This window comes from Lagenorhynchus albirostris, chromosome 13 (genome assembly GCF_949774975.1).
Source record: "Lagenorhynchus albirostris chromosome 13, mLagAlb1.1, whole genome shotgun sequence".
In the NCBI taxonomy this organism is placed as follows: Eukaryota; Metazoa; Chordata; class Mammalia; order Artiodactyla; family Delphinidae; genus Lagenorhynchus; species Lagenorhynchus albirostris.
The window spans coordinates 42,683,552-42,692,788 of NC_083107.1; the positions used below are offsets into that span (position 1 = coordinate 42,683,552).

At 37.3% G+C, this 9,237-nt stretch overlaps 1 protein-coding gene across 3 annotated transcripts in view; it reads left to right on the forward strand.

The window, feature by feature from the left end:
- The first annotated feature begins 545 nt into the window (after positions 1-545).
- The window catches only part of PPP4R3B (protein phosphatase 4 regulatory subunit 3B), a 61,176-nt gene continuing 52,484 nt past the window's right edge, over positions 546-9,237 (forward strand). For all 3 annotated transcript variants that reach the window (XM_060170120.1, XM_060170121.1, XM_060170123.1), the window contains exons 1-2: positions 546-913; positions 2,241-2,296. In XM_060170120.1, coding sequence (XP_060026103.1) covers positions 772-913; positions 2,241-2,296 — 198 coding nt within the window. In that variant the 5' untranslated portion in view covers positions 546-771. The remainder of the gene's footprint in view (positions 914-2,240; positions 2,297-9,237) is intronic.

Genomic DNA, 9,237 nt, shown 5'->3' on the forward strand with positions numbered 1-9,237 from the left:
TTCCATTAAGCAGTGCGAGCACATTTCCTTCCCTTTTGCTCAGGGTGAGTCCCGTCCAAGGATGCGTACCTCCCAGGTTTGCTTTGTGTTTTCCACAGAGCTGGATCCCACGGCTCCTCACACGCCGGGTGAAGCCAGCAATCCGCACGAAGCCGAATCCATGACTCCGCGCCCGCCGCCTGCCCAGAGAGGACTCTCGCGGAACCAGTGGAGACAAGGAGCTCGCAGGGACCGCCCACTCAACCGAGATCCCACGGGAGTAGGCGGGGCCGAGATAGGAGGAAGTCGCACTTAGACCCACCCACCTCAGTCCAGTACCCCGCCTCGCGAGAACACCGTGCATGCAGAAACGGAGGTGCCTCTTGTTGGGCTCTTCGGCCGCCGTAGCCCCTGCTAGGACAGCCCGTGCGAGCTTGCTGGAGGAGGAAGAGAAAGGCAGAGAGAATCGGGTTACAAGATGGCGGATCTGTAGTAGTTACCGCGGCGGCGGCGGCGGCGGCGAGAGAGCGAGCGAGCTCTGGGGGTCAAAGGGTGGGGAGGGTGGGTGTGTGCGGGGGTGAAGTGAGAGGTAACCGGGACTCCGGGCGGAAAGGTCTCAGTGGTTCTTGTTGCCCCTTCCCGCGGCTGAACCTTGGGAGCCATGGTGAACTCGGGCCTCTCCGGAGCCGCCGCCGCCGCTGCAGCCACCGCCGCTACCGTCTCTCTAGAGTGAGGGGCGCGGACGAGGTGAGCAAGGAGGCGGCGGCTGGAGCTGTGGGGACAGCAGCCACCATGTCGGATACGCGGCGGCGAGTGAAGGTTTATACCCTGAACGAAGACCGGCAATGGGACGACCGAGGCACCGGGCACGTCTCCTCCACCTATGTGGAGGAGCTCAAGGGAATGTCGCTGCTGGTTCGGGCAGAGTCCGACGGTAAGGTTATTGGAACCGTAGGGTAGGGGACCATGCCTCCGTTTTGGGCACAGCCTTGGGGTTTAGGCCCTGGGCCGAGTACTGTTACTGCCACCGCTTGGGACAGCGCATTGGTTTTCTGTCTGCACTTCAGTACGGTGAAGACAAACTACTTTGTCGGGATTTATCCTCAGTCGGACGCCGATTCTCTGTTCCCCCGCCTCCTCTCCTTATTAAACCTTTGACCCCTTCCTCTCCAGTCTCGCCTCTTAAAGAGGTGGGGGGAAGAGTGTGAGAGAGAAGAGAGGAAGTCATGAGAAACAAGGTAGTAGTGATCTTGTTCTAGGGAACTGACCCTTCCCGTCCCCCTTTATTTTCTTATCCCATTATATGCCTGGTACAAAAGGTTTAGTGAAACTTAACTTTTTTTTTTTTTAACTGATTTTGCTAACTAGCCCCAGTTGCCACAGTCGACAGGTGCTGGGGAAAACCAAAATGCAGGGGTTATTTCCTGGGGTTATTGCAGACTGTTGCCACGATACACGCACGCACAAGCACATACAGCTTCAGTCTGGGATCCCTCCAGGCTATCTTTGTAGAAGGTGCTGTGAACAAGTGGATACTTTACAACCAAAACAAGTTAGGACACCAGAGCAGATTGTAAACTTGTATTCGTTGATTTATTGTACGAGTCTTAAGTGAAATATTTTAAAATTATAAAATGTACAGCCTTAAGTAAAACACCTTCCTCACTGTATCTGATCGCTGGATTTGAGCAACTGATTTGTGCAGATTAAAGAAAAATAGCAGTCTTCGGTTTATTTTTGACATATCTTTTACTCTTGCACTTTTTCTTTAAAGTAATCATGGACATTTATCTTTACATGAGGTGTCCTGCTTTTTGTTCTTAAGGAGAAAAGGATAAATGCAATTCTGTATTTGTGTACTAAGTACTTAAATCCCTGTTGTCGTCCTTTGTAATTTGTTTTATTTGTTAAACTGGAAATGCAATAAAATAACCTTGTTAAAAAAATTTGGCTTCAGGTGGTCATTTAGACCTTAAATTTTTCATTTCAATAAAACTATAATAAGTAATCTAGTCTCCGCATATTCTTGGTCTGAATGTTGTTCTTAGATGAAATTTTTCCTTTAAGGGTATATGGGGATAGGATGATATGTTCTACATTAACTATGAAGCCCAGATCTTGAGAGAAGAATGTAAATTGGAATACATTTGATTACTTCAGATGTCCTGCTGGGGGAAGAAAAAAGTTGTTTTTTTAATGTGTATTCTGATGTTTTATTCAGTGTTTTATAAATTGAAACATATTATTTTTTTAACTTGCAGGATCACTACTCTTGGAATCAAAGATAAATCCAAACACTGCATATCAGAAACAACAGGCAAGTAGTTGTTTATCTTTAATTTGAAAGACTTCATCTGTGATCAAGGAAGTATTAATCTGACAAAGATGGGAAAGCTTTTCTGACAAAAAAAAAAAAAACATGGATGGTAAACAGAATTACAGGCTATATGTATTTCCCTTGCAGGTTAAAAGTTTCAAACTGAAAAGTGAAAGCTTTTGTTCTGGAAGTAATTCATTATCTTTGAATTGAGCCACTGTTAGTTTATATTGGAATACGACGTATTCATTAGTCTTATTTAACTGCAGTTAGCCAGGTATCTTCTATACCCTGTACACTAAGCCTTTTATTCTCAGTCACATATAAAGGAAATGGCATAAAAGAAAATTCAAAGGGGTACTCTTTAAAGCAAGGAAAGCCTGTTTGTGGTGTGAAAGTGGATCCTTTGACTCATGCAAAGATAAAGCTTTTGAAGTAGAAGCACTTAATCCTGTTCTTTAATTGTTGTATATTTTTAATATAATAACCAATGGATATTTCATGAAAGTGTACACTGACTATTATGCAATGTTTTCTGTTGATACTTATTGTCTTATTTGGGAAAAGAAAACCTGTGTTGTGTTTTAGTGTGCTAATTATCTAGTCTGGAAATGGCTGCAGTGATTCAACTTTTCCTTTATCCTGTGAATGTTTTCATTTTTATTATGAAAGATTCCAAAATTGAGAAGTACAGTGAATAATATAATGAGTGTCTGTGTAACACCACCAAATTTAACAATGTTAACATTATACCATATTTGTTTCAAATCTTTTTGTAGTGTTGAACATTGTGGATAGAATTAAAACTCCCTTTGTACCCATCTCATTCTATCCATTCTCCACCCTCCCTGTAGGTAACCACTATTCTGAAGTTAATGTGTATTATTTCTGTACATGCTTTATACCTTTCCTGCATATGTATGTATCCATAAATAATACGTAGTCTTTTGTGCGTTTTTAAACTTTACACAATTGATCTCCTATTCTTACATGTACTCTGCAACTTTCATTTTTCACTCAAAGTTACTTCGAAGATTTGTTCATGTTAATGTAGATTTAGTTGGGCATTTTTTAAAACACTGTATGATGTATGATATACACCTATTGTTAGACATTTGGATTATTTCTAGGGTTTTTTTGTGTGTGTGTTCTGTGTGTAAAGTGAACATGGCAGAGATTTTTGGAGGAAAAGATAAATTATTTTCCAGTTTTTTTTGTGTGGAGTGTGTAAAGTGAATATGGCAGAAGTTTTAGAAGGAAAAGATAAATTAATTATACTTGCATCATCAGTGCCTACTTTCTTCAAGGTCAATGAAAATTTAGATGCTCAGAAGCAAATACTTCACACTTGGAGGAATGAAATTACATCTATTGCACAGTGCATTATTAGTAAAAGTCTTACTTTTAAACAGTTTTGTGTATACAGTGCATTCTTAGTACTTTGAAATATTTTTAAAATTTTCCATATTCAGTTAATAGTTTTTTCCTTTGCTAAGAAAATATTATGTCTTTTTTGATGGAGAATCAAACATTTGTTCTGTATTGAACACCTGAAGTTGTTTCCTATACCTTAGATGTTTTAAGGTAAATTTAACTAAATTTAATTTCTAAGTCAGCCAGGCAGATGGTTACTCTCTGTCTTTGTACTGACTTTTACCACATAGCCACTTTTGGTTTGTTTTTTTGTTTGCTTGCTTTGGGGGAAAGGAGTACCAATATTTTGTAACCATTTTTTTCTACCTGCATGAATATAATTCTCAGGAACTGTCTTCTTAAGTGTGACTCCTTAAAAATTAGTTATGTTATGGATTCTTCTCAAATTGTATACAAGATCCTTTAGCTGTTCTTTTAACTAGAAAGATCACATTATAGCGGAGGTTTGTGTATAAACCCCCATCGTTAGTCCAGAATTACACAGTGGTTCTGTGAATATTTTTAGGAACTTTGGGACATAACTTTGTGTGTCATGTTACTCTGCTAGAAAAAAATTTAAGTATTGCGGGAGAAAAATATTTAAAAAAATTTTTATGCCATTGGGGAAATGTTTTTTGTAATTAATTCCTTTTAAATAATATACTATTAGGGCTTTTTAAAAATATCTTTTTCCTTAATTGAGGTACTTTTACTGAATAACATTAAAGCTTAAGAGAACTCTTTGGCAATGAGAATACTCTGGAAAAGCTTTGTGTATAAGAATGAAAAACGTGTGTAAATGGAGTCAGTTGTTTTCTTTTCTTTATTGTTTAAATAGACTGCACTTTTCTAATAGAAATCAAAGAGCTATATAGGAGTTATGTTAGACTTATTTTCTTTGTAATAGATGTGTTTGTTTCACCAAAATCTTTTTCAGTTTGCCTTTTTACCAGATTACACAAATTGGGATTTCCAAACACCTCATATTTTTCTATGTTCATTAGAATTACCTTTTTTTAAGTGTCATCATTTAAGTAGTCAATAAATTAGTCTAGAAAATTACTTATTTCTAAAATTTATATGAAATATATTGATCATTAGTGGGTTTTTAATTTTAAAAAAAAGCCCTGAGTGAGTTAATGAGACATTCATAGTTTATAGGAAATTTTGCTACATTAAAATACATTGAATATAATGAGAACCTACTCTATAGCACAGGGAACTCTACTCGGTCCTCTGTGGCAACGTAAATGGGAAGGAAATCCAAAAAAGAGGAGATGTATGTATACGTATAGCTGATTCACTTTGCTGTGCAGTAGAAACTAACACAACATTGTAAAGCAACTATGGCAATAAAAATTAATTTTTAAAAATTCATTGAATAAATACAGAGGAATATTTAACATTCTTCTTTTAACATTACAGTTGTAAAATGAGCTAAGTACTGAATTGTGGGTTCAAAATAAGTTAGAATGAGTTGAGTTAATGTCAAATGACTCAATATCAATAGGAAATCATTGATTCACATCACTTCCTTTGCTTACTGTGGGTAATATCGAAGTATTGGTAGTTGATGGGAAGAAGATATACTTAACCTAAAGGAGCCAATAAACTTGTGAAGTATTTAAAGAAACACTGTTAGAAAGAAAAGAGAATGATTATACAGTGTAACACAGAATAAAGTGCCTGATACATGTGTCAAAATTCTACTTTATCAATAGAATAAATCCCACTTGACTAAATCAAAAGCAGACTCATAGGGTGTGTACCTTTTATATTAAGCACAATTTTGTGTTAATTGGGTTTGGGAGAGATGTATAAGGAAGTCCTCATCCTGGGTTTTATTGGGAGATAATACATAACAAGTGAAACAGTTACAGAATAGTAATAAGATAGCTGATAAAGTGCTTTAACTCAGTCCTCATCAAGAGTCCATGAAAGCATTTCACAGATAAGGCAACTTAAGGCACAGAAAGGTTAAGTTTCTTAATTGAGATTATATAGTAGGTATGCACCAACACAAAATACTGTGAAAAGTAACTTTATTCCACAGACTTGGGCAGTAGAAAATTAGAGAAAGGAGAGAGTGATTTGAGCCAGTCATTGAGAAAAACTTCACTCTTCTTGGTGGTGCCTGCTGAAGGAACTATGATAGGGCAAGAAATAGTACACCTGACACAAAAGGCATTATTAAGCCTATTTGGTTTCTATTATTACGCCTAAGAGGTTTCTTATTTGAGAGCTTGGTTTGCTAAACAAAAGGGAGCCATTATAGGTTCTTGAGTAGGAGCCTAACATGAAAGTGATACTGTGTTTAGGAAGCCGGTGTGGCAATGTCATGAATAATGAATTGGAGGTAGGGAGGGAAACAGAAGAACTTTAGGTAGCAAGACCTTTGCAATAATTCAGATCAAGAAAATGAAAGTCTGTTCCAGTGTAGAAAATGGAATTGGAAAGAAGGAAAAGAACTCCAGTACCTTTTCAGGAAAGTGCTGGAAGATTTGGTGAATGATTAAATATGAAAAACAAGGAATCAAAGGTCACTAGTAGTGTTTTTGAGCCTTGGGGCCACAAAAATGATGGTTCTCTCCAGAAACTGGGAAGTTGAGGAGAAAGCAGGGTTACATTTATTGTTGGGTTAGAGACTTGTTTATTTAAAAAACAAAAGGTTCTTTATTTTGAATAGGTAATACATTCACATTGTTAAAAATCAGAAGGTGCTTATGAAGTCTCTCGCACCCTGGACCCTGTCCATACAGTTTCCCTTGCTAGAGGCCACCAGTGTTACCAGTTTCTTGTATATCTTGCTAGCGGTTTTATGCATATGTAAACAAATATGCATGCAATTTTATATATATATATATAAAATTCTCTTTTTTATTGGCATAAGTGGTAGCAAACAATATATTGTTTTGTGCCTTTTTTTTATTTAGGCTTTGGAGTAAAATAAATAGAAAGGTCTTAAAATTGAACACCTGGGACTAGAGATAGAGTGAGAGTTTGATGCAGGAGATTCTGATTTGAGAATCATTAAACACTATTTTTAGCTGCAAAAGAGGATCTCCTTTGAGAGAGTAGATACAAATTGAGAAAAGAACAGAGCTTAAGACTGAGTCTTGTGAATTGTCCACATTTATTCATTCATCGAATAATACTTGGTTGAGTTCTGCTTATGGTTTGGTCACTAACGGTAGTTTGGTTTTTTAAAGTGCAGTTGAAAGCTTTTGAAGAGTTTTCAGCAAAGAAGTGACATTATCCAAAATAGTAATATCAATCTGTAGAACTGAAGAGAGGCAATAACTAGGAGACTGGTTGAGAGAGTGTAGCACGGTCCAAGCTAGAGATAATGTTGAATCAAGTTAGGGTGATGGCAGTAGATACAAAGAGGGGAGGTGGGTAGATTTGAGATATATATGGAAGATAGAATTGACAGGGCATGCTGCAGGTTTAGGTGTTTGGTAATCAGGAAGAAGGAAGATCCAGTAAAGAAAGAATAAGCAGTGGGAAAGAATAGAGCATCTGGAAAATGTGTTGTCTTCAAACCAAAGGAGAATATAATTGTGGTAAGGAAAGAAGGGCCAATCAGGCAGAAATGCTGTTTCATATCCTGCCAAGAGAAAGACTGAGAGTATTCTAGGTTTTGGTTAAAAGAATGTCCACTGAGATGAAGGTGGAAATGCAAATGATCTGATCTTATTGTACCTCTTAATTGGCAAAATAATCCAATAAAATTAAGGATGTTGGGGTTTAGCCTGAGAGCCACTGTGAGGAATGGACTGATGAGTATGTGAGAGGGAAAGAGGGTTATACAATTGTGAATGCTGCATTCAAATGACAGCATGAATTTGTAATGAGTAGGGTCCACTCTGACCTTGAACTATAGATCAGGTGCACAAGTAGAGGACATGAATGATTAGGTTGGAAAGATGGAGCAGAGTGATTGGTAGAGATGTGTTCTGGGTGGTGGTCTGGAATGGAGGAATCTTTGGGAATCAGATGGAGAGGGGGCTTTCTTCGTTAGGATCCTTTCTGTTTCTTACAGTGCTACAGGGGAGGCGCTTGGGAAGCAAGTTGTTAAGACCTTCGCCATCTTTTAGAATTTGTTTACATTTCTTATGGGGCATAGTAACAGGAACATGGGTTTAGAGTTGGATGGATACTCTTAAGTTTTTTAATTCTGTTATTTCTAGCTATATGATTTTGAGCAAATTTTCTCTGAATCTCATTTTTTAAATGGAGATGCTACCTAACTCACATAATAGTTGTAAATTAATGTATGAAAAGGGCTTTACCATAGTACCTGACATACGAGTGCAATAAGGTAACTGTATTCATAGTAATCTTAACAATAATCTTTATGTAGACAGCATTTTCCTCTTTTCCAATAAGGAAAGAAAATCAAAGAAGTTAAATACTTTGCTGAAAGTCACCAAAATAGTGGACAGTAAAACTGTGGGTGGTGCTCCCAGGTCCTCATTCTAGTTCATGGTTATGCCCATTGTACCCAAATATATCACAGATTTTGAGAAGATAAGATACTACCATTGTTTGTAAGTAGTGTCATCATGTCTGTCTTGGATTATATGTTATGCCACACTATTATTTAAAAATCTATCTCAGAAGGAGTTTAAGTCAGCTACTATTAGGAACTACTGGAGAGTTACATGCTGCGTTGTCTGGTTAATCTCACTTATTTTCAGACTTTAAATTGATTTTGAACTTGTAAATTGAATCTAATATTTCCATCTTCCTTTTTTTAAAAAATATTATTCCTTTGAAAAACTTGAGCTTTTTATTAATTTTGTCAAAGTCATTGGGGGCAAAGATAGGGTTAGTCTGGCAAGCAGTAGGATCTCAGATATTTCATGACTAGATACTATTCATGTTAATGAAGTAGATCAGTATCAAGGAGGAAAACTGAAACAGATAATCCATTGGTTTGTTAGGCCCTTTAAAAATGTGTCACAGATTCCTTTGTGAATATATAAAAACTGGAGACTCTTTCCCCAAAATAGATATTATGCAGCAGGTTTTAGATAAAATTTTAAGGTGTCTGTAGACTCTGGATTAAGAACCTCTGATTTAAACAGTAATTGGCTCCAGAGTACGTTTTTAATATATAAGATTGAAAAAAACCATTTTGCATAATAAAACTACACTGTGAAAACCTGATACAGTAAAGGCTAAATTGTCAAGCTTCTCTATCTCATGTCTTACTCCCATCCTGGACTTGGACATAATCACCTTTTTGTTTGTTTTTTTTTAAGGACGAGACCAATTATAATTCTCCCTGCAAGCTCATTTTTAAATCTGACTTCCATAGGGACATAGTGGTGATTAAGTGTTTTAGTTAGTAGAAGAAAACTCTAAGCTTTCCTTGGTTTAAACAGAGGCATTAATAACGTCTCAAAGATATGTGTGCCACGCACAGATTAGAAAAAATATGTCACAGAGTACAGTGGTTGAAACAGACTTTACTATGAAAAATTGGGCTTGACTCAATCTAGGCTTTTTGGATATATAGGAAA